General features: G+C 38.0%; 1 protein-coding gene across 5 annotated transcripts in view; it reads left to right on the forward strand.

Moving 5' to 3' along the window:
* Positions 1-23,100, forward strand: part of WDR37 (WD repeat domain 37) — a 47,719-nt gene that overhangs the window by 20,851 nt on the left and 3,768 nt on the right. For 3 of the 5 annotated variants that reach the window (XM_069006455.1, XM_069006457.1, XM_069006456.1), the window contains 8 exons: positions 72-207; positions 1,585-1,656; positions 3,607-3,651; positions 6,768-6,844; positions 8,567-8,804; positions 9,339-9,480; positions 21,208-21,342; positions 22,004-22,118. In XM_069006455.1, the coding sequence (XP_068862556.1) occupies positions 72-207; positions 1,585-1,656; positions 3,607-3,651; positions 6,768-6,844; positions 8,567-8,804; positions 9,339-9,480; positions 21,208-21,342; positions 22,004-22,118 (960 nt within the window). Of the gene's footprint in view, positions 1-71; positions 208-1,584; positions 1,657-3,606; positions 3,652-6,767; positions 6,845-8,566; positions 8,805-9,338; positions 9,481-17,345; positions 17,758-21,207; positions 21,343-22,003; positions 22,119-23,100 lie in introns of those variants that run through there. The other 2 variants (XM_069006458.1, XM_069006459.1) reach the window with 2 other exon arrangements.

A 23,100-nucleotide genomic window follows, 5' to 3' on the forward strand; every position in this document is an offset into this window, starting at 1 on the left:
TAATTTGTGAGATAATTACTTAATCTTGGATCAATGTGGAAAAAAATATGTTGGTGTCTCTGCTATTTCAGATTGTATCCAGTTTTAAAACTACAACATCAAGGGCAATCTGTCAACTGGTAAAGGAATATGTTGGCCACAGGGATGGCATTTGGGATGTCAGTGTCGCGAAAACTCAGCCAGTAGTGTTGGGAACTGCATCTGCTGGTAAAGTTTTGTGTTGCTTGAATGTTTAGAAAATGCTTAAGTCGCTAAACTATAGCAAACACAGATCCAAAGCATACTTGGAAACGGAGCTCCACGCTGAAAGAGTCCTTTTAAAGGAATTCTGTAGCTGAAAAATTCTTAAAATGGGAATTTCCTTTCCCTTAGAGGGTTCAATTATACTTGTTGGTCTTTCTAAAACTTGTGCCAGTTCACTTCCACGCAGGTCACACTCTCCATAATCAGCTTCGCATGTTGGGTGGTGTGGATGGGTGGGATGGGGAGCTGCTTGCCTGGGGAGGCCTCTGGCACAGAATTTCATACGGCTGGATACAGAGACCCCTGCAGGCTTTCTATCCTAGCATTGTTTAGTCTTTGTTTTATAGGAACTATACATGTGCTCATAGATTGCATATTCTTGTATTCTTGCATTCTGTCTTTTGCCTAAGAACACAGGGACAGCTAAAAGTGTTAATTTTCAGTCCTTTTTACTTTATTGGATTTATTCCTTCCCACTTGAGGGGGAACAAGTACTAATGAATAAGTCATTAAATCTGTTATAGTCCAAAAAGCAATATAGATATTTGTGTAGTTTTAGAAAAATTATTATTAGGGAAATAAATCATAACTAGACAGAATCAGTCAATTTGAAGTGATAGTCTTTGGAAGCTGGAACAGAATCTGAAGGTACTGACTAGATCAGTATTTACAGACCAGAAACCTCTGCTTTTTGGACTGACCTGTTACAATTTTTATGTGCCTGCTGAGGGGCACATTTTATCTTTGTGTGCGACCTCTTGTCTTTGTCCTGATTTAGCTTGGAAACAGCCACTCTCCAATTCAGCGTTAGGTACTACCCACTTAAATATTTAATTATTTAATTTTGGGTGTGTCAGAATAAAGGAGAGGCATTTTGAGTGATTTCCTTTTTAAATTAATTTTTTTAGTGCTCTGCAGTGACCTGTATGCATTTGGAACTTCCATGCAGGAAGTAAATAGATTGTCCATAGAGTTCCTCTTTGTAGTGACTGCCTTTTTCATCATGGGATGCTTTCTCTAATTTTTTTTGAGTCTCATGATACACAGCTGGAGCATTATATATGAAGCATGTAACCAAGTTAGGAAAAATATCAAAAGTAGAATTTGCCTTTCAATAGTTAACTGCAAATTAATCTGATTAGGATAGCACCTTTACTCTTTGGGCAAGACGTGTACAATGATAAGAAAATGTTTTGTATATATAAGGTGGTAGTCAAGAGTTCTACATTTAAAATCTTTCATATGGTATGTGTTAGGGTGGAAGATAACTTGTTTGTTGAAAGGGTAAAAATGAAAATCTTATGTTTTTAACTATTTACAGCTGCTTTTTAATCTTTGTAGATCACACTGCTTTGCTGTGGAGCATAGAAACAGGGAAGTGCCTTGTCAAGTATGTAGGGCATGTTGGCTCAGGTAAGTTAAGGGCATGTTGTGAAAACTGGGAACAGAGCATGGGAGGGGGAAATGTGTTTTGGCCAGCTACAGAAATGTTTATTGTGGTTTCACTTGCAGGTGTGCCAATATCATTAATAAGCCAATTATGAAGTTCCACTAATGCAGAGAGCATTTTGTAATATGATTCTTTATTGGAGAGGCACGTTAAGACAGTTCTGCAGATGCTAAGTGAATAAACAAGTCCATATAAAGAAATTTACAGGCACAGTTATGACACTCAGAAGTTAAATGTCACAACTTACTGAGGTCTCGTGTGTAGAGAACAAAGGAAACTTATATAATCCTAAATTAGCTGTCTTGCAGGATCTGTGTTATATTTGGGTTAGAAACTACAGATGCTGGGTGAATATCTATTTGCACTTATTTGTTTAAGATCCCATATATAATTTGCTGCATAATACAAAGATCTTGTTTTTAAGACAGTTAATTAAATATAGGTGTTTGTCTTTCTTTATACCAGTATGAATATTGTGGATTCAGGGTTTTTAAACCACATCTTGGGTGGAGAGGTGCAGTGCAGTGAGTGTTCTTGATGTTAATCTTAATTTTTGGTATCCAATTTGACAAGAATCTGATTCGCACCCTTCTGTCTCTTAATGAGTTACAATACAGGATTTTGTAGACCAAAATTGGAGAGGTTTTCCATAGCTTTAATGTGCTATAGAGAATGGAGCACTTTGAGTGATCATACCCTGGGAAAGTGAGGAACACAGTTATTGACCAGAATTGTTAAGTAACTCAGCACATCACAGGAACTTTGTAAGGATACAAATAGAATTAAGTTCTTTAGAACTGCTTCAGCCATGAGTTGTACTTTTTCTTTCTGCTGTATGACTTTTCTCTCCTACAGCACAAAGATAAATGCATAGAAAAACTGGTAACACACTAATGTGTTCATCTATCTCAGGTTGCTTGCTGTATGGAACTTTAAGTTCTGTAAAGTCATGCTTGAAAACTTCACTCACTTGAACTTTCATGCTGATTGTTTTCTTTTAAAATTGCTATTTGGATAACTATGAAAATAAGAAGTTCTAACCTATATTTAAACAGCTGTGTTTAAACAACTGTGTTTGAACAACAACAAAAAAATTATACTGTATATAAATTTTATATAACTCTACACATCTATAAACTCTATTAGAAATAATGTATTTTTTATTTAGTAAAACTTCTTTTTTTTTTTTGAACAGTTTGACAGTTGATTTGAAATGGTGCAAAGGTTTTGGGTGCCAGCAGCTGGTGCACCATAGAATTAGTTCAGTTTAAGGAGTATCTTTTTAGACTCATTGCACCGTGCTCTCCCAACAACATATGCATCTATTTTACTTGTATAAGGAATGGAAATTATTTCTAAATTCTGTCTTGAATTGAATCTGATGCACTGAAATGAAATGAAGAGCTTCGTTGGTCGATAGGATTCTTGCAGGCCTATTTTGAAGCCATTATGTTTTGATATGGTTGCAGGACTGAAATCCCATTTGTGTTACTTGCATCAGGTTTTCAGTCATTTCTTCTTGCAATTCTAAGTAATAAGCAGAAAGTTGATGGTAACATATAGTAAGTTTTCATTAAGTTAGAAATAATTATGAATACTTAAATTCTCTTTATGGAAGTCCAGAGCACTGTCCCCTGTCAGCTTATGTACTTCTTGAATGTGGTTTGTTTATCCTCTCTAACATGAACCACTTGTACTAGATTCAGGAAATAACTTTCTAGAAAATACGTGTTGTTGTATAATCAATTACAGCTGCTTTCCTTGGTACTGCACTTTTATGTCACCTAAAAGATTACAACCAAAAGTTGCTTAAAACTTAAGAAGACTTGATTTTTCAATACTTTTACTGATAAAATAATTGTGAAAGAATTCTTTTAGTATCCTAATTTAAAACTTTACTTTGTTTCAAACAGTGAACTCCATAAAGTTTCATCCCACTGAGCAAGTGGCTCTTACAGGTATGTAAAGTTTTTTCATATGTTAAGTACATTAATTTTGATGGAAAAGAAGTGTAATTTGCTAAGTTGTTCTGGTTGTAGCCTCTCTCCCTATTGCTTTGTCAGCGTCCTTGTTGATTAAATTATTTTTATACTTGAAGGCATAAAAAATCAGAGCTAGATCTTGCCATCTGTGTTTTTCATGTCATGTTGTCATTTGTGCTTCCCTGCTCCAGACCAGACACTGAGAATCATACATCAGCTGAATGTTCTGGAATTCATCCCAGAGTACTGAAAGAACTAGTAGGTGTTATGGCAGGATACCTCTTGATTATCTACCAAAGGTCTTGGGAGTCTGGAGAGGTCCCTTCTGACTAGTGTTACTCCAATATTCCAAGAAGGGTGTGAGGAAAGATCCATGGAACTACAGACCTGTTAATCCAATCTTGGTTCCTGAAAAACATATGGAGATTATAATTTATCATTTAAAGAATAGTGCAGTCATCAGGCACTGTAAACATGGGTTCACAAAGGGAAGGTCCTGTTTAACTAATTTGACATCCTTCTAGGATAAGGCGACCTGCCTAGTGGCTGAAGGGAATGTGGTGGATTTAGTTTTTCTGGTTTTTAGTAAGGGTTTTGATGTTGTCCTTCACAGCATTGTTCTGGACAAGTTGTCCAGCTGTGGGATTAGCAGGTTCACGGTGTGCTGTGTGGGCAGCTGGCTGAAGGGCAGAGCTCAGAGGGTTGTAGTGAATGGGGCTGCATCTGGCTGGCAAAGGATCACCAGTGGTGTTCCTCAGGAATCAGGTCTAGAGCCAGCCCTGTTCAATAGATTTATCAATGACCTGGATGCAGGAATTGTATGCACCATTAGCAAGTGGGTTGGTGATACCAAACTGGGAGGTACTGCTGATTCTCATGAGGGACAGGAGGCCTTTCAGAGGGATCCAAGTAAGTGAGGGCATTGGGCAATGATGAATGGGATGAAATCTAGCAAGTTCAAATGCCAGATGCTGCAGCTAAAGCAGAGTAGTGTTGAGCACAAGTATAAATTGAGAGAGGAGTGGCTGGAGCGCAGCCCTGCAGAAAGGGCTCAGGGGGTGCTGGTTGTCAGCAGGCTTGATTTAAGTCAGTGGTATGCCTGGGCAGTCCAGAGGGCAAACCTCATCAAACACCCCACAACCAGCCAGTCAAAAGAGGTGATTCAGTGTTGGTGTGGCCTCACCTGCAGTGCTGTGTGCAGTTCTGGGCCCCACAATTTAAGAAGGTTGTGAAGGTCCTTGAATGTGTCCAGAGGAGACCCACAAAGCTGATGAAATGGTGGGAAGTTGTGTGAGAAGCAGGTAAGGACTTCGGGTTTCTCTGGTTTGGAGTAAAGGAACCTGAGGGATGACCTTGTTGCTCTCTACAGCTTCCTGGGGAGGGGAATTGGAAAGGGTTGTGCTGAGCTCTTTCCCCTGAGAGCCAGTGATGGGATGCATGGGAATGGCTCAAAGCTCTGCTGGGAAGTTTTAGGCTAAATATTAGGAAGCATTATTTTACCAAGAGGACAGCCAGGTCCTGCAATAGGCTCCCTAGAGAGATGGTTGATGCTCCAGGCCTGTCAGTGTTTAAGAGGCATTTGGACAATGCCCTTAACAACATGCTTTTACTTTTGATCAGCCCTGAAGTGGTCAGAGAGTTGAATTGGAGATTTGTTGTAGGTCTTTTCCAATGTAAATAGTCTGTTCTATCTATATATATCTATAAATAATATTTCCAGAAGTAAAGGAAAATAATATTGTGCTATTGGGTGTGCAGAAAAAGCAGTGTGAAAATAAGACTGTTAGTGTGAAGGTGTTTTCAGGCCTGAGCATGCCATCAGTGCAACTTCAGGTTTGAAAGCTGTCTGATTGGTCTAATCCTGTGGTTCATATAGTCCAGCATTTAGGATATCAGCTTTGGGATTAAAGAGGTCTGGATTCAATTTGCTGCTACTAGGTAAGTCATTGTAAAATGATGATAATTGCTGCTGAGGTTAGAAATTAAAACACTTCTGCTTTCTTCATCTACAGTGGGCGCTTAAAAGGAAGGTAGGGAGTAGCAGGCCTTCTGTCTAGGATTTAAGTTTATCTGTTTGGATTTTCCTGTTTTCATCTGCTAACTGTAGCCATTATTTTGTTACCATAAACAATTTTACTATGCAAAGTGACTTAAAACCCAAACCAACCTAGCTATAGACAGCTTTTGTTTGATTCTTATTCACCCATTATTTTTCTGAGAGATGGTTCTGCAAAATATTTCAATTGAGAGTTTTCAGGGATTCTTTTTCTTCAGTGATAATTAATTTAGAACTGGTTAAAAAAAAAAAAAATCTTGCTGCTGATGCAGAATAGTGACATCAGAAATAATATAAGGTTGAGCTTTCTTCCAGCCTTCTTACTTGGTCTGTTAGATGAGATACATTTCCTAGTACTTTCACGTACATTGAGCTTGCCAGAATTTTGCATACTAATTAGGAACTGTTTTTCTCTATCTAAACCATTCAGCTTGGTACCCCTCAGGTACTGGAACATATTTGTTCTGACCATAGCAAGGACAAGCTTGAGTTTCACCTTAGTTAATAATGAATAAGTCCATTTTAAAACAGATGGAGTTTAAAATCCCATGGTACCTGCTGAGCTGTAAACTGCTACTAGTTAAGCTGAGTCATAAGGCAGAAGAAGAATAGCTTACACTTGCTATTTTGGGTTTCTCATTAAAACCACAGTAAAAACATTTAATGGAAGAAACCATTGAATAAAGAACCCCAGTATTTTGAGAAACAATAAATGAATACTTGGTGATGTATTAAATACCTTCTCCAAATGTCACATATTGAACAGCGGTGAGACTCATGTTCTAATGTGTAGTATTCAAATGTATGTTTCACTGTAGGAGTGATTAATTTGGTAGCTACTTATGTCTTGCATAATGAATTATGTCTGAGATGTTGAGACTTGCTTACCATGAAGTTCATAATGGTATCTGTTAGGAAAGATAGATGCAACTTAGACAGTATTGCTAAATGTAATATTAAAGCTTGTTTTTATTGCCCATGGAAATGCTCTTATTTATTTTCTCTCTCTTTTTTTTACCTCTTTTCCCCTGTGCAGCATCTGGAGACCAGACTGCTCACATCTGGAGGTACATAGTACAGTTGCCTACACCTCAGCCAACTGCAGACTGCAACGTAAGCAATCAACCTACTGCAACTAAACTAATTGTACAGCAATTTCATCAGATACAGGTTTTATGATAAGATTGAATGTTAAATTTACACATAATTAAAAAATACATGATTTCAGGACTTCCAAAGGTGGGATTTTAAGGTTTTAGTTGAACAGCTATATTTCAGCTTTTCTTTGAAAATAGACTCCCTTCATGTTTTCAAAGGCATTTGGTGCAGAGCAGAATTTACAGCTGCAAGGCGATGAATCAACTTCTTGTTCAAGGTAGTAAATATGTAAATGAACTGTAAAAGTATAATGAAGTGCTTTTTAAACTAGCTAAATTTTTGTAGCTTAACTTACCAAGGCACCTGTATTAGCTATGTTTACTATAGTATTAGCTATAGTTGCTGTGGATTGAAAACTGATGGTAAAGACTTGCAATTTTAGCATTTATTTAATTGAGTCTTTATTGATTTCTAATCAACCCTTGCCAGAACACATCACATTGTCTGATGTTGTTGTCCCCAGGCCTTTATTTAGTCAGTATTTACTCTAGCCTGTCAAATACTTATTTTACTTAAAGCCACCCTTACTAAATTGTGAAGAAAACATAGTTTATAGCATGAGTTTCACAGCAGGCTAAGTAGGAGCAGTAGGAGTTGGCTGCATAACACGAGATAGATTTCTGAATGGAAAATGTTTGATTCAGTTTATTTGGTTTGGCATTTCTATTTTGAAAGAAAACAAAAATGTTATCTTTTCCACACCCAAGTAACATAAAAGAAAGATGTTTTTGTCTTGTGTAAGTGAAAAAGGAGTTCAGAGAATGATGTTTAATGATGAACAAAATAATTTTTTTTGTGTCCAGTTTACATCAGCGCTGCATGCTGACTATGTATCAACCAACAGACAAATATTGATGTAATGATTTGATTTTAATGGACAAAAATGTCTGTAAATTATTGTCTTCCCAAAGATTAATATAGTCAGTGTCCTGTTAGATGCTTCCTACCCTTAAAAATTGAAAGGAAAAAAGTCCCTTTGTGGTGCAATGAAACTCTAGGGTAATACACTTAGCGGATAGTAAAGGGGACAGATACTCAGAGCTAAAGAGTTTGGAGGAGATTTTAAGATGAAGTAGAATCATAGAATAATTTAGATTGGAAAAAAGCTCTTAAGATCAAGTCCAGCTGTTAACCCAGCACTGCTAAAGCACTAAATCATGTCCTTAAGGGTCACATCTACATGTCTTTTAGATACCTCCAGGGATGTTGATTTCCCCACTTCCCTGGGTAGCCTGTTCCAAGGCGTGATAACCCTTTTGGTGAAGGCATTTTTCCTAATAGCCAGTCTAAACATTCCCTGGTGCTACTTGAGGACGCTTCCTCTTGTCCTATCACTTTTTCCTTGAGAGAAGAGACTGATTCCTACCTGGCTGCCCCATCTTTTCGGAGAGTTGTAGAGAGCAATGAGGTCTCCCCTGAGCCTCCTTTTCTCCAGGCTGAACAACTCCAGTTCCCTCAGCAAGTTGTTTAAAGGAGTTACTAAAACTGCATTTAACTCACTGGTTATGGTCCTTCAACTAAGTTTGTGATAGTGAGTACTGGAATTGGCTGGGTGTAGCAGAATTAGTTTACCCACATTCATGTTAAGGGGATTGGGAAGCATTTACACTGCAAAATGTAACTTAGAGATATTCCTTCCCTTTTATTCTGCAACTTTTTTTCTCTTGCATTTTATAGCAAGTGTCTGGAGAAGATGAAGTTGAATGCTCAGATAAAGATGAACCTGATGGAGATGGAGATGGTTCCAGTGATTGCCCCACTGTCAGAGCCCCATTAACTTCACTGAAGAGCCATCAAGGAGTGGTCATAGCAGCCGACTGGCTTGTTGGGGGGAAGCAAGCTGTGACAGCATCATGGGACAGGACAGCAAACCTGTATGATGTAGAGACTTCTGAACTTGTCCATTCTCTTACAGGTATTTGTTCACTCACAAAAAATTAAATTGGTGGTTTGTTTTTATAAGTGGGATTATTTGTAGCAACTAAAACATTGAGAAAAGTAAGTTGTTTCTCTGGAGCAGTATGTGAGTGTGTACCATCTGCTGCTCAGTGTTGTAACAGTTTCTAAAATTGCAATCTTGTAAATCCCCTGAGCATGAATTTGTCTTCTTTTAAGCTTATGGTTTAACCTATGAAAATAGTTGTGTTTAAATTGAATGTACCCAAATTGAATGTACCCAGATTTTAGTTCTTGCAAAAGGCTTTTGCTGCATTCATGGTGCGTTAAGCAGCAATAACCTACACTACTGAATGTGAAATAAGTAGTGTGGTTTTTGCCTTCAAACACATTCCCAAACTTTTACAGCAGTAACAGGATTAAAGTTCAGAATGATCGTTACTCCTTTCTGTTTAGGAAAAAGAGTAAAAATCATCAGCATTTCATTCCAAGTGTATGTGGAAATGAAAAGTCCGGTTTTCATTACCTCACTTGTTCTCATGTGTGATTGTAGGGCACGACCAAGAGCTCACACATTGTTGTACACATCCCACCCAGCGTCTCGTGGTGACATCGTCACGCGACACCACCTTCCGCCTGTGGGATTTCAGAGATCCTTCTATCCATTCTGTGAATGTCTTTCAGGGCCACACAGAGTAAGTGACAGCTCTTTCACAAGTTTTTACAAGTTCAAAAAGTTGCAAATCTGGCCAGAACTGTTCCCATGCTCTTTTTGAGGTACTGAGTTAATTCCTGTTTTTTGAGAGTGATTTTCACAGAAACCCCCAACTGTCGTCCTTCAAATGTAGCACAGCAGTACATAATTTCCAAAACAACAGCCAGGGCTCTTGGTGTGCTGTTGCTCATGTGGTGAGTCCTGATAAAAATTGTTACAATTAAAGGTGATTTAAGGTATGAGGTTCTTTTTGGCATTGGTTATGCCTGCAGTTTGGGGTTATTGCTGTGAGGCAGTGGATCAAGCAGATTGCCTCTGCTTGTCTTGATACTCAGTGTGAAGTAAAGGTTACTCCTTTGAAACCAGTGGATAAAAAAAGGATTAATTTTCACTCTTACAAGCTTCTAATTTTTACATAAAATAAGAAATAAAAGTACGGGCACCGATTGCCATGTTCTGTCAAAACAGTGATTCTGATACAACACTTTTAGTTACCAATTTAGGCTTAATGTTATTATACTGACTACTATTGGGTATGGACAAATATAGTCATGAGAATCTGTGTTCTGGTGTTTACTTACCTTTCTGTTTTTTGGAATTCTGATACGTGGAAAATGCAGGTGTAACTTGGAAATACTTTACCCAAAGAAGCAAATCTTTTTTTGAGACTAGTGCGTATTTGAGCTTTAATGTTTCAGAAAAAATTTCACCTCCCTCCTTCAGAATAAAATATGATTGCTAATCCTAGCTCAAAATACAAACCACAAATATTTATTCACATTTCTGGCTTTTATTAATTCAAATGCATAATTTACATTATGACTGAGTTTCAGTACCCACTTTTTCATTCTTTTAGCTCTTGACTAGCCTATATATGAACTAAAACCTCTTTAACCCCCCTGCCCTGGACTCCTGAGCTTGATAAATCACTTGGTGCTTCACAATCATCTGTATAAGTAGGCATCTTCTCCTGATAGAGCAGTAAGCTTGATTTTGAGGCCTACACTCTAGAATTGTTTAATCTCATCACTTTTGTGTTCTACCACTTTTTCTAGAATGTCATATGAAGTTGGAAGGTTTTGTATCCTTTGGTGCTTGCATTTTTTCCCAAGCTGATTAACTGCTTTGTCCCAGGACATTTTTTCAGAGAAATGACCAAGACTAATCAAGTTTCTGTTTTCCTGTATGTTTGCTGAGACCAAATGATGATGATCTTGGGTGATGGTGCATACTGTAAAAACTGTTAGCTGGTGTTTTGGCTTCTATTGCTGAGACCTATAAACTAGCAGAGAGTTTATTTTTTAGGAATGGAGTAGACCTTGTGCAGCCTCTTCAGTCACTCTTATTCTAGCTTTTAATCGTCTTCATATTTGTGTTTGTGTGCTTTCTCAACTGTCTCTGTTTTTCACTTTGAATGTATGAGTTTTTAGTATTGACATAGGCTTTTTCACCAAATGCACCCTAAATTTGAGGGTCTCACAACTGACTTTACTTTTCAGTGGCCAGGGCTGCAGAGGTCTCTGATTTGTGGAAGGTGTTTCACTGAGGGGTACAGTTAGAGCAGAGATGGGGGGGTTGGTATTTTTGCAGTTGAGACATACTTTGAGGAATTTTATTTTTGTTCCTTTATTGTACTGCCTACCGGCAAAATATTTTTAAATTGCTTTCTAATCAACACTAACAATCTTCTCACGTTAAGCAGCATAGAAGAAACTGTTTTATCTGTTGACTGGAAAATATATACACATGAGACACTTTTTTGGCTTTTCTGAATATCTATTTGAATAATATGCCAAGTATTTAATATTTGGATAGGCCCTTGGCATCAGTTCTGTAAATTGGATGTTACAGTTGTTAACACTGATGATTTAGAGTCCTCAGCCGTAAGTTTTAACACCCTCTGGCTGAGCCGTACCTGTTGAGTCTGGAGCTCACAGAGCAGCTATTTTTTCCCAGTGTGTTTCACCAGATCAACTCTTAATGCGCTAAGCCAATATAATTAGATGCCAAACATCTCAATCATGAGGCCAGCATTCCGTGTTTATTGTGTCGCAGCACCCAAAATCTCTCTCCATCCGATCCCTTCCTCCCGGCGGGGGATCCGCGCCACAGCCGCTCACCAGCAGGTGGCAGCACCGCGCCGCGCCGAGCGCCCGGCCCGGCCCGGAGACAGCGGCGCGATCTCAGCTTCCTCTAATGAGCTTAATGAACGACACTGGAGGTTTACTCGAAATGGCTCGTTATCGTGTGAAAAATAAAACTGATGCCGATGTGTTGAGAGACTGTAGAACCCTGTTATAGACAGAGTATAAAAGCTTTTATAGAGTTAATTGACGTCAGAAAATGAAGAGTTGCAGTGCATTGTCCTGTATGTCAAAGTGATGGTATGTCACCATCTATGAGAGATTATTTGTATCTTAAGTGGCCTAAGAAATCACCTATTATTTTGGTGTCCTGAGCATAGCTTCATTAAAAGCAGATTTTTTCTTATCATCTACTCTAAGACAATTTAAGAAAATAAATTCTCATCCGGTAAGGCCACAAGGAATTGTTGTTGTCAAGGTGTCTGTCTTGAGCTGCTTGCATTGATATCTGTTTTGAATTAGGAGGTAATTTTAGAATTGACAACATTATGTTACGTTGTTCCAATGATAAAGATTTCAACTTCTCTCTTGGTAAATTCTGTACATTGCTTGTTGCAGTGTTTAACTTCTTTGCTGAACTTTTTGTGCTTCCCTAGTCTGAGTCTGTCTAGCTTCAGTTTCTGTGTTCTGTTTTTTTATCTTCAAAAGCTTTGTTTCCTATATTAACTTATAAAAGTTTCCTATATTTTCTGTTCTTATTTACAAGCTATGTGTTTTGCCTCAAAGTGTGTTTCTAAGTGTATTTTGACATTTATAGCCTTAGTATAGTGCATTGATAGTGCTTTTGCACTTCAAGCCTGCAGTCACCTAGTGTCTTTTTTGAAGTTGTATCTTCCCATGGAAGTTTCCAGTTCTGTAAACATTGCTTGTTTACATTTTTCATATACTCTGTGTGTGTCTATAAATATGACTGTTTCAGTTCAATACATGACTTACTTGCCTGTGCCCTGCTGACACAGCAGGTAAAGTATCTTGTCACTTACTGTTTTAGGTTTGCCATGCCCCCCGTTCATCTCCCTTACTTATTCTCTGCTGATGAAAAAAATACGAAATGATGTGGAAATAAGACTGATGTTTCCTTAAATATAAATCTTTGTTATTATCTGGTTTTATGTGTGCAGCAATAGGAATTTGTCTTACTAGTGCTGTGAATCCCCAATCACATCCTCGTATGAGGAGTTTAACAGAGCCCTGGGAAAAGGCTACATTTATTTTATAATCCAGGCACTAACTTGTTGCCTGCTAATTAAATTGATTTCTTGAGTTAAAGCCTCTGAAAATTATACTGGTGACTCAAATTCCAATACCTTTTTTCCAGCAGATACTGCTTTGAAATACATGATTGATAATAACAGCTGTTCTCTTTTTGAGAAATTATTCAATTTAGTGGTTATTGATTAGAGCTCTTCAAATTGAACTGAGATTTTGTTCTGATCTGAGGAGCAAAATGGTTCTGGCATCTACCTGGCAGTTTTCATTTCATTTCACTTGTGCTTTTCTTTGCCATCACCTGCACAGCCTATCTTGTCCCAGCTGTGAAGGCCTTGCTTTTCCCAACATGGTGGCCTAGTTGAATAACTCTGGGCAAGTTAACATGCTCTTGCATATCTACTTGATGAGTTTTTCTGTCCCTTTGAGCACTCTGCATGTGCAGGTCTGTCTTGATGTGTGGAGCCTTCTAAAATCCTAATGCTGGAAATTTTTACCCTTTGTAGCTTTAAAAAAAAAAATCTTAGTCTGTACAGGTCTAGCCAGTACTTTACAGATTTTATACATTTGTTCTGACAATTTGGTAACATTGGAAATAAATTAATACCTTGGGGGCAACAGAATGTTTATTAGCTAGTGGATTCTTGCACACTTTTTAAACTAAACAATGCTTTTACTATACATTTGTAGTATGTTGATGCTCATATGTAGCTGAAAAGTTACTTGATAAATAATAAAGGGTTTTGTTTTCTTTAGTGACTGTCAGAGGTACACAGTGGTTGGGGACATTGCTCTTGAAATGCTTGAAAAAAAACTATGCAGGGCTTCCAAGTCTGGACTTGCAAATGCCATCCTTCAAGAATAAAGTGATGTCTTCAGAAGCAGCTTTGGGTTGCTCTCCTTAAGTGAATATCCTTTGTTAATACTTCTTGATTGTTCAGTATATCGTTATGCACCACCTTGTCATGGCAATTAAATGCATTTTTGATCTTTAAAAACATAAATTTGAGTGGGTACTTTTGTCGTAGCCCAAGAAAATGACAAAGTTTGCTTGCTACTTTTCAAACTTACTGATGTTTGTGGCTAGATTGAGCCAGTGTGTCAAGCATGAATGTGTCTTAGCTGTGGAATCTGTATCCTTATGTTACTTTCTGGGCAAACTCCGGAACAAAAATGCTGATCATGGATCTTATGTTATTTCTTACAAAGAGCTTATAGCTCTTTCGGACTGCAGCATATTCCATCTCCTTTCCCTCTCCTTGTGTGGCTCTAAGAGACCAGAAGGGAAAGTTCCTGTTCATTTGCTGCCTGTATGTCTCTGAACGTGCAGCTGGATGGTGAGTTGTGCTTCATCCTGAGAACTCTGAAATTAGAGAATTGCAAATATGTCTCGTTTCAACTTTTTATTTTCCAACCCTTATGCTTGCTGAAGACTCTGCATTAAAAAATATAAAAATTACTAAGCAGCTGCTGATTAGGATGCTGGGCTGAACCTGACATTTAGTGAATTGACAGTTAATGTCAAAATGGCATTCTGTTTCAAGAGCGTAATAATTGCTTTAGTTTTTGTGGACACTTGGGTTTGCCAAGGTCAGTTGTCTTTCTCAGATTCTTTGGTCTGCAAGATGTAATTCTCATACCTTATTTATGTCTGTCTTGAATATATTGTTTGTGAAAGAGCAAGTTTTGGCAGGGGGAAGTGCCTTTTCTCCAGGCAGCAATGTCATTGGGACATCCCTGTTGGAAAGCAGTCTTATTCTAGATATGTCCAACATTACAAGGTCACTGCTAGGTATTCAACCACACTTTCTTGGTGAAGGTAAAGCGTTTGTGGATGTAGTCCTAAAAATGCAAGCTTTGCACCTTTGACTAATTCTGTGCTTGGGCTTTTAGTCAAAACCTTTTGTGCCAAACAAAATGTAACAAGTTGGATGCTATCAGTGGAGTTTGATCAGTCTAACACATAATGATTTTAGTGATGCTTTGTCTACCATTTTTCTGTTGTTTCTCATCAAAGAATGCCTTAGGCATTCACCATGTGTGGATATCTCAATCTAGCTTCTGTAAGAAATGCAAAATTTTTGTGATGAAACATTCAGTTTTCTCCCCAAGCCTCACTGATTAACTAGATGGTTGTGATATTGCTGTTAGTATTCCTACCTTGTTTTGTATGCTGAGGGCTTTTTTCCCCTCTTGCATTTCATTGAGAAAAGGCTCCAAACTTGCATTTCACACACTGTTCTGATCCTACATTTGCAGGTTGAATATTCTTTAAATGAAGATTATGGCCTGGGCTTGAAGCCCTAGGGTTAGCTTTTTAAAATGCTTCTAGTGCTTCTGAACATGTTTACAAAACCTTTCGGTTTACATTTACTACATACAGGTAACAGAGCATGCTAAGGAATCAACAGTTTTCTTAGACTTGTTAGCAGCCTTAATGGCTGATAACCCCAGGGATCCAGCTTTGAATTTGCCTCACTTCCCATGCCGAGTGCTTCTTCATAGATCTGTTTCAGGACAGACTAGGGCCAGCATGTTTCACCTGCCTTCAGCCCATCCAAGTTACCTCTCCTTGCTCTCTTGCACAGCTTGAATTCCCAATTTTCTCGTCTAACATTCCCCCAACCTGATACTGTCATGGAGTTAGCAAAGTGCCAAAAAAAGGCAATTTGAAAGTGGATATTCTTTTGATAATTTTGTTTCCTTTCTGTTCTTCAACATTTTCTGGTGTCAGATGGACTTCCTCAAGGCAAAAATTGCTTCCTAATTAATGGAGAAGTACAAGAAATTTTGAATAACCTACTCTTTAAGAGTAAGTGCTTAAAATTAAAAGCTCTGTAGCTAAAAGAAAAAAAATCCTTTAAGTATTTTATTTTGGGGAATGGGATATGTAACAAAGTTTGGTTGCACTCAGTGTTAGACTTTAGAGTTTTGTCAATTGCTTTAAAAAAGATGTAGATGATAAATCTGTATCCAATTGGTTTTGAGTGCTTTAAGCCTCACTACAATAGATAGAGAGAATCTTAATTCTATATTGAATGCATGCACTAAAGAGTGTTATGATTTTTTTTCAACCGACCCAGAGAGGAGGATAGCGAGAGGCCTTTTCTTTGTATCCTATCTTGAGCTCAGGTAACATATGCAGCAGTGGTGCAGGAATAAATGGAACTTTTTTAATCCCCTCATAAATGTGATGGAATGGATTTAAAAATATTTGCACCTTAACTAACTACTAACTTAGCGTTGAGAAATTCTTATAAAAGCTAGTTACTGTTTTCAATCTTGCATAATTTTATTATTTTATGGCAGATAGTGAGAAAGGCAGATACTGGCAATTTTCTGCAAGTGTCATGAAACATGTATCTCTGGAACAGACATAGTTGGTTTAAATGCTAAAGCTGTGTTAATTCCTGGAGAAGAGGAAGCTCAGGGTGGATTTTATTGCTCTCTGCAACTGCCTGACAAGAGGTGGGGCTTGGCCTCTTCTCCCAGGCAGCCAGTGACAGGATGAGAGGAAATGGCTGCAAGCTGTGCCCATAGAGGTTTAGGTTGGACATTAGGAGGAATTCTTCACAGAAAGGGTGATCAGACATTGGAATGGGCTGCCCAGTGAGGTGGTGGAGTCACTGTCCCTGGAGCTGTTTAGGAAAGACTGGACATGGCACTCAGTGCCATGGTCTGATTGACATGGTGGTGTTCGGTCATAGGTTGGACTCGATGATCTCAGAGGTCTTTTCCAACATAATTTAGTCTTTGATTCCGTGATTTGTTCTTACTGTTTCTCAAGTTGAAGAAAAAAGCTCTGCTGATGTTTGGAAATAAATCCACAGACAGGCTTTGGGAATTATATCTGTAGCTCTTCCTGGAATCGAGTGCTTTTAGCATTTCTGAAACCTGAATGCACTCAGATGTGCAGTACTGGTGTGCTCCTTACCTGGGACTCCTGTGGTCAGTGCCATCTCCTGTTGAGATGGGCAGTGGGGTCATCCGCATATGGAGGTTTTAAACACAGGTCCTGGCTTCCCCTCAGACTGCAGACTGCTTGGTGTGGGGATATGCTTTGTTCCCCTAAAATAAAGGAAACTTGTGCAGAAAATGTGGTACCAAATCGAGCTTCCTTTAGGTTTTGTTTCTGAATTTTACTACTTAAAATGAGAGGCATATTTGAGCCCTCAAATACTGCTGCTTACATACAATTGTATGTAAATGTATGTATTCAAGTTACCTTGAATAAATTTATCTGAAAGCTCTGGTTTGGTGTATTTTCATCCCACACACAGATTAATGCATGTAGATGCCTTTTCATGGCCATGAAAATGTGTTGTCTCCCAGTTCAATGGTAAATCCCAGTTTAGGTTGCAAATCAAAATGGAAAGAGCAGTGTTAAATTTTTTTTTGGTGCATTGCCAGTGAGAGTTCTGCATCAGCATTTCATGGTCCAACATTTTCAATGTCTTTTCTTTCCCCTCTTCCCCTATGTGTGAAATTTCAGCAGATTGTTATGCAAAGCAGTTTTGTGTCTCAGTGTGACTGGGGAGACAGCTGTTCGGCCTAATGAGGAGTGCGAGCACCACAGCATTTCTGGTGATTGAGACCCACGGAGGGAGCAGGATGTTCGAGGCCAGGCAGTGGTGTGTGGTGAGGAAGTGCCACGCTGTCAGCTGGAAGTACACGCTCGGCTGCTCCCTATGACAAGATAAATGAGTTTTGCTGGGGTTTGGTGGAGACTGAAGCTTTTTTGGAGAACAGTTGTAGCACACCAAACTCCCTGTGGGACCCACAGTTTGAAGTGTCATAAGACTGATTCCTCTTCACTTGTTTCTTTTTTTTTTTTTTTAATGTCCTACAATACCTGTCATCTTTTTGAGTTATTAAAAATCTAATGTCTTCTAGCATTCAGTTAACATGGAGGCTGATGATCTCTTGTTGATACTTTTTATTAATTTAGCCAAGGGGATGTTAACCAAAGTTTTATCTGGGTTAGAACAAACTGAAGACTAATACAAACAAAATTAAATCTAGCCCCTTGAAAATAGAGGAAAAAAACTTTTAATTTTTGTGATATGGATGGGGTTATGGAGGCAATCCTTTTGAAAGGTTGTTTGTTTATTGGCTGCTTGTGTTAACTTCTTTCTTCCCATACAGACTTTGCTTCCCTTTCTTTCTTCTCACCATTTCCCTTTAGCTGGGCTGAAATCCTGGTTTAGTTTTTAAGTAGGTAAATGGCCTTTCTTCTTGTCACTATTTTGTTTTAATTAAAAAAACAAATAAACACAAACCCAAGGAAAAAAACTGGTGAGATGCATCTGTCATGTTAAGAGATACCCCAGTTGGAAATCAGAGGAGACAGAACATGATTTGTGCTGCATAAGAAGATCTATGAGCGCAGCACTTGTTCATGTTATAAGTCAATAGTGTTGAGCATGTTTTTGAATTTAGATGCATGTGATTTTTTAAAGTATGAACTCAATATTTTCCACTTTAAAATAAAAAAAAACAAACCAAAACCAAAAAACCACTTAGTCTTTACTCAGATGACACTCATGCTGATATGCTGATAACCCTCCCCAGAGCTGTCAGGTTTGTGAGAATGATACTGTTTTGGCCTTGTTGTTAAATTACTTAAAACTTCAAGCCTTGCAATATTATTTTGAAAATGAGATATTTTTGAGAATTGAATTGAATGTTCCCCTTAGAAGAGTCATGCTTCATTTTTGTAAAAGCACAGGGAACGTCATGCAGATATCCAGATACTCTTTGCTTTGGAACTGGGACCAAAGTTCTTGGTCATAAACACGGGGTTCAGTAAGAAGTGCTTTTATATTTAGCTGTTTAGTTCAAAACTCCTCATGTAAAAGATGGTTTTCCTAGTCCCATGTGCTTGCAAATAGTGCACATCCCAGCCTGCAGGGCCTTGCAGGGCTGAGCTGAGCGTGAATGGAGGGCTAAGACCACTAAACACCTTTAGAGTTGTCACTAAAAACAGACCAGCAGCCTTCCCTTTGCCTCTCTATCACTTGCCCTATTTCCAGAGAGCTACAGCAGAATTTCATTGCATTTTTATTTTTCAAATTTTTGCTTGGTGTACCCAGTAATATCTGAATGGTTAAGCTGAAAAGAGTAAGTTAAGCTGGAAAGGATTTTGTTATCTTCTGAGAGTTTTCGTAGGAGCAGGAAGGATCGAGCTAACCTAGGGTTGGCATTCTGTTTTCCTGGCAGTAGTTTTGAATGTTTTTATTTTAAAAATGATAAATCTAAGGATTAGAGAACCTTATGTGGTCAAAGAAACTTAACCATGTTTGAAAGTGATAAATGATAAAGCAGAACCAATATGAGATCAAAGAAGCTGGAAAGCTCTTTAAAGTTTTGAAAAAAAGCACCCAAAAGTGAAGGGTTATTTTAAGACAGTTTCACAACACATTCCATCTCTAATTGGAATAAAATGTATGATGGGGAAACAGATCAGATTTGTTTGTTGGCAGCAGAATACTAAAGTGCAGTACATTCACTCACCTGGAGATTTTCTATGACTTGAATTCCTTATGCTGTTGTGTGCTAGGAAGTCTCCCAATGTGTGTGCAAATTATGGAGATTGAACACAGAATTTTAAACTTACAAACATTGCTTCAAAACTGTTGCAGCAGTATAGAGTTTAGTGAAAGCCTGAAATATTTTTCTGAGGTATTTTGCAGCTTGTGTAAAGAACCAGTGAGAAGTGCAGATGTTGGTAAGTTTAAAGGAGGTTGGGCTGGTAGAAGACAAGTTTGGTGGTAAGAACATACCAGCTGTATTGTGCAGCAGCTTGACTGCATGAGTGAGTTTTCTTCCCAAAAATGGAAGTGCCTGATGAGAGACTCAGCAATTGTGGCCTTCATGTATGTTTTAACTTTTTGACTTTTTGTTCATAAAGTCCAGAAGATTAGTTGAAGACCTCGTGGTTCTTACTGTAATCATCTCCCTGGTGGCTTAGCTGCACTCTAATAATGTGTTAGGAAACTTGGTATCATGAATAAAGTGGGCCTTCATCCTAATTAAAACTTAATTTGGTGTCAATTTAAATTAAGAGGCTTGCATAAACTGGTCCATTGTGACCTGGCTTGTGCTAATCTTAATCAGCAGCTTGGATAGGACATGAATTCAAATTTCTGCAGAACAACTAAAGTGACAGTAACAACTGACAACTTAAATTAAAATTACTAAATTCTAAGAAATTGATGTGCATGACCCAAGTTACAAGATAGGTCATTAAATCAAATCTGTAGAAACAGAATTGAGAAGCCTTCCCTAATGGTTGTAAGGAGAGACAAAAATGCTTTGTTAGTACATTATGTAGGCAGAAAATAACTGGCTTTGAGTTGGGAATTCACACAATTACAATGAAAATTGTAGTACAAAAGCTTTTAATTGGTTAATATTAAATAAAGGTAAAATGTTTAAAAATAATCATAGAATCATCACGAAAATTGTTTGCTTGAGCCCAGAATACTGATATACTGGTATCTGAAGCTGTAAAATACAAAGATAATAAAATTTGAAAATAAAATTCTTTATAGAATATATTCTGGAAGTTATATGTTGCACTTTCAATTGCTAGAAATACTCTCATGAGTCTTTCTCTGGCTACCCTGGTGCGTTTCTAGGTGTAATGGGTAAAATTTGAAGAACTATATGTTTGTGCTTCTTACTACTACTTGCCATTTTTGTCTGACTCTCAGACTTTAGCTGCTTGTAAAACAGGACTAGAAATCACAATTAGAGATTGTTAGATTGCTATAGCTATTGACAGTGGAGCTATACTGGAGACTCTGTGTGTGGATTACAGCATGTTCATGTGTGTGTACAGAATAGCTTTAGCTACATCTCAGGTGTTCGGGATGTCCTCTGTGCAGTGAATGGGATAGTTCTGCAGAAATCTTTGGATGGAAAGAAAAGAACTTGACTACTGATTTGTACTCTATGCTACTAATTCATTTGGGGTTGTATGATAAGCCTACTGGACTTCAAAAGTGAATTAAGGTTTCAAGACTGGACATGTTTAGCTCGTATTAGGATCAGTGAAATATGAAAGATGCCTCCAAGTGAGTCTCTGCTGTTGGGCTGCTTCTCTTAGCACTTGGGCCAGTCAAGCCCTGTTTACCTTACATGTCATAGCTTCTTGTAAGAATATTTTGTTTTATTCAAAAATACCTGCTTTGAATTTTAATATACTTCTCTTAAAAAAAAGTAAAAATAGAAAAGGCAAGCTACATATGCTAAAGGAAACACAGGAACAGAAATGAAAACTTTAAATCAGATGCTAGTTTAATATAGAAGTTTAGAGCTTGACATCTTTGTCTTTACTCCTGATTGTTTAGCACTGTGACATCTGCAGTTTTCACTGTGGGAGACAATGTTGTTTCTGGTAGTGATGACCGTACAGTAAAAGTCTGGGATTTGAAAAACATGAGGTCTCCTATTGCAACGATCCGCACAGATTCTGCAGTCAACAGGTAAGCAGAGCTCGGAGTTCCTGCTTTGCTTAATTAGTGCTTTCTTAATTTCTTTCGCATGTGGGAATGGTTTAAAGCTGTACCACGGAGGTTTAGACTGGACATTTCTTTCCCAAGAGGGTGGTCAGATCCTGGAACAGGCTTCCTAGAGATGTAATTGATACCCCAAGCATTCCAGTATTTAAGAGGTATTTGGACAATACACTTAATAATATGCATTAAGCTTTGGTCAGGCCTGAATTGGTCAGGCAGTTGGACTGGATGATTGTTGCAGGTACCTTTCAACTGAAATAGTCTATTCTATTAATTCACTGAGTATACATTTAATCTTTGTCCCTGAAATTAAAGTTGAGATTTATAAGGATTTGAAAAAGGTCTGAAATGGTTTTATAAAGTGCAGATGTGATTGACATTAATTTTTAGTAAGTACATTGCTTTTCAGAAATTTTCTATAGGAAAATGCAGATGTTAAGGGTATTTGAGAATCTAGGGCAATCAAAAACACCTTAATGGTTCAATGTTTTTTAGTCTTTCCATTTGTGAGTTCTAACCAGGAAAAATTCAGCTGTGTCCCTTCCCGTGAGCTTAAATTTCTGCTGTCAGTTTCTATTTGCCAGGCTCATTGTTTCCTACCCAGCCTCCTTTTGTCCCTTCCCTTCAGGATTAACGTGTGTGTTGGCCAGAGGATCATTGCCCTTCCCCACGACAACCGGCAGGTTCGATTGTTCGACATGTCAGGGGTGCGGCTGGCACGGCTCCCCCGCAGCAACAGACAGGTAACTGCAGAGCTACACCTGAAATGTGTCTGTCCTTCCTTGTACAGGGTTAAAAGTGGGGTTTGGTTACACCTTAAACGTGTCTGTCCTTCCTCATGCAAGGTTAAAAGTGAGATTTGGTCTCCCTAGCTGAAGGCTGAGCAAATGCTGAATGGCACTTGTCTGAATAAATATGCTGTTAGTTACTAAAAATAACCAACATGCCAATATGAAACATTTTGAACTTTTTTATTGGAGTTGAAAATGGATCAAATTCAAGTGGATTTCATCACAATTTTTCCCCTTACTAAAGTGAAACATGTGCCTTCTCTGTGAAATGGAAAAACTGTATAGGAACACTTCAGATGTGTTTCAATGTCTTCATGTGAATTGTGTCAGGAAAATGGCTCACTATGAGGTCTAATAGTGGTTTTCTTGTGGTTTTTTTTTTGGTGGTTTTTTTTTTTTTTTGTTTTTTTTTTTTTTTTAATTACACAGTGTCCAATTTGGTTATATATTCTAGGCTGGATGGGGCTCTGAGTAACCTGGTGTAGTGGAAAGTGTCTCTGCCCATGGCAGGAAGGTTGGAACCAGATGATCTCTAAGGTCCCTTCCAACCCAAACCATTCTGTGATTCTATGATACAGAATTATAGAAGGAAAAAGTGAGGGTCAGTTTTGTGAGCTCACCTTGTATGATTTGGTGATAAATTTAAATTTTTTTTCTGCTGTGCTTAGGCACATACATTCTAGATATATGTAATAAACCATCCTTGCTGCAGCCATCAAGTTTTGTGCAAATTTGTGGCATGGCAAGCATCACTAATGGAGCAAATCAGACTATGTGAAATTAATTGGATTATGTCACTTGAATAGGCCTTTTTTTGGTTGAATCAGCAATTCTTGACAGAATTTAGGAAGGAATTTTAAGACCTACTTTAAAAACGTTTTAGTTTTTTTTCTAATTTAGGTGGTTTTTTTAGTTTATTGTAGTCTTGAGGGGG

Source organism: Aphelocoma coerulescens, chromosome 2 (assembly GCF_041296385.1).
Source record: "Aphelocoma coerulescens isolate FSJ_1873_10779 chromosome 2, UR_Acoe_1.0, whole genome shotgun sequence".
NCBI lineage: Eukaryota > Metazoa > Chordata > Aves > Passeriformes > Corvidae > Aphelocoma > Aphelocoma coerulescens.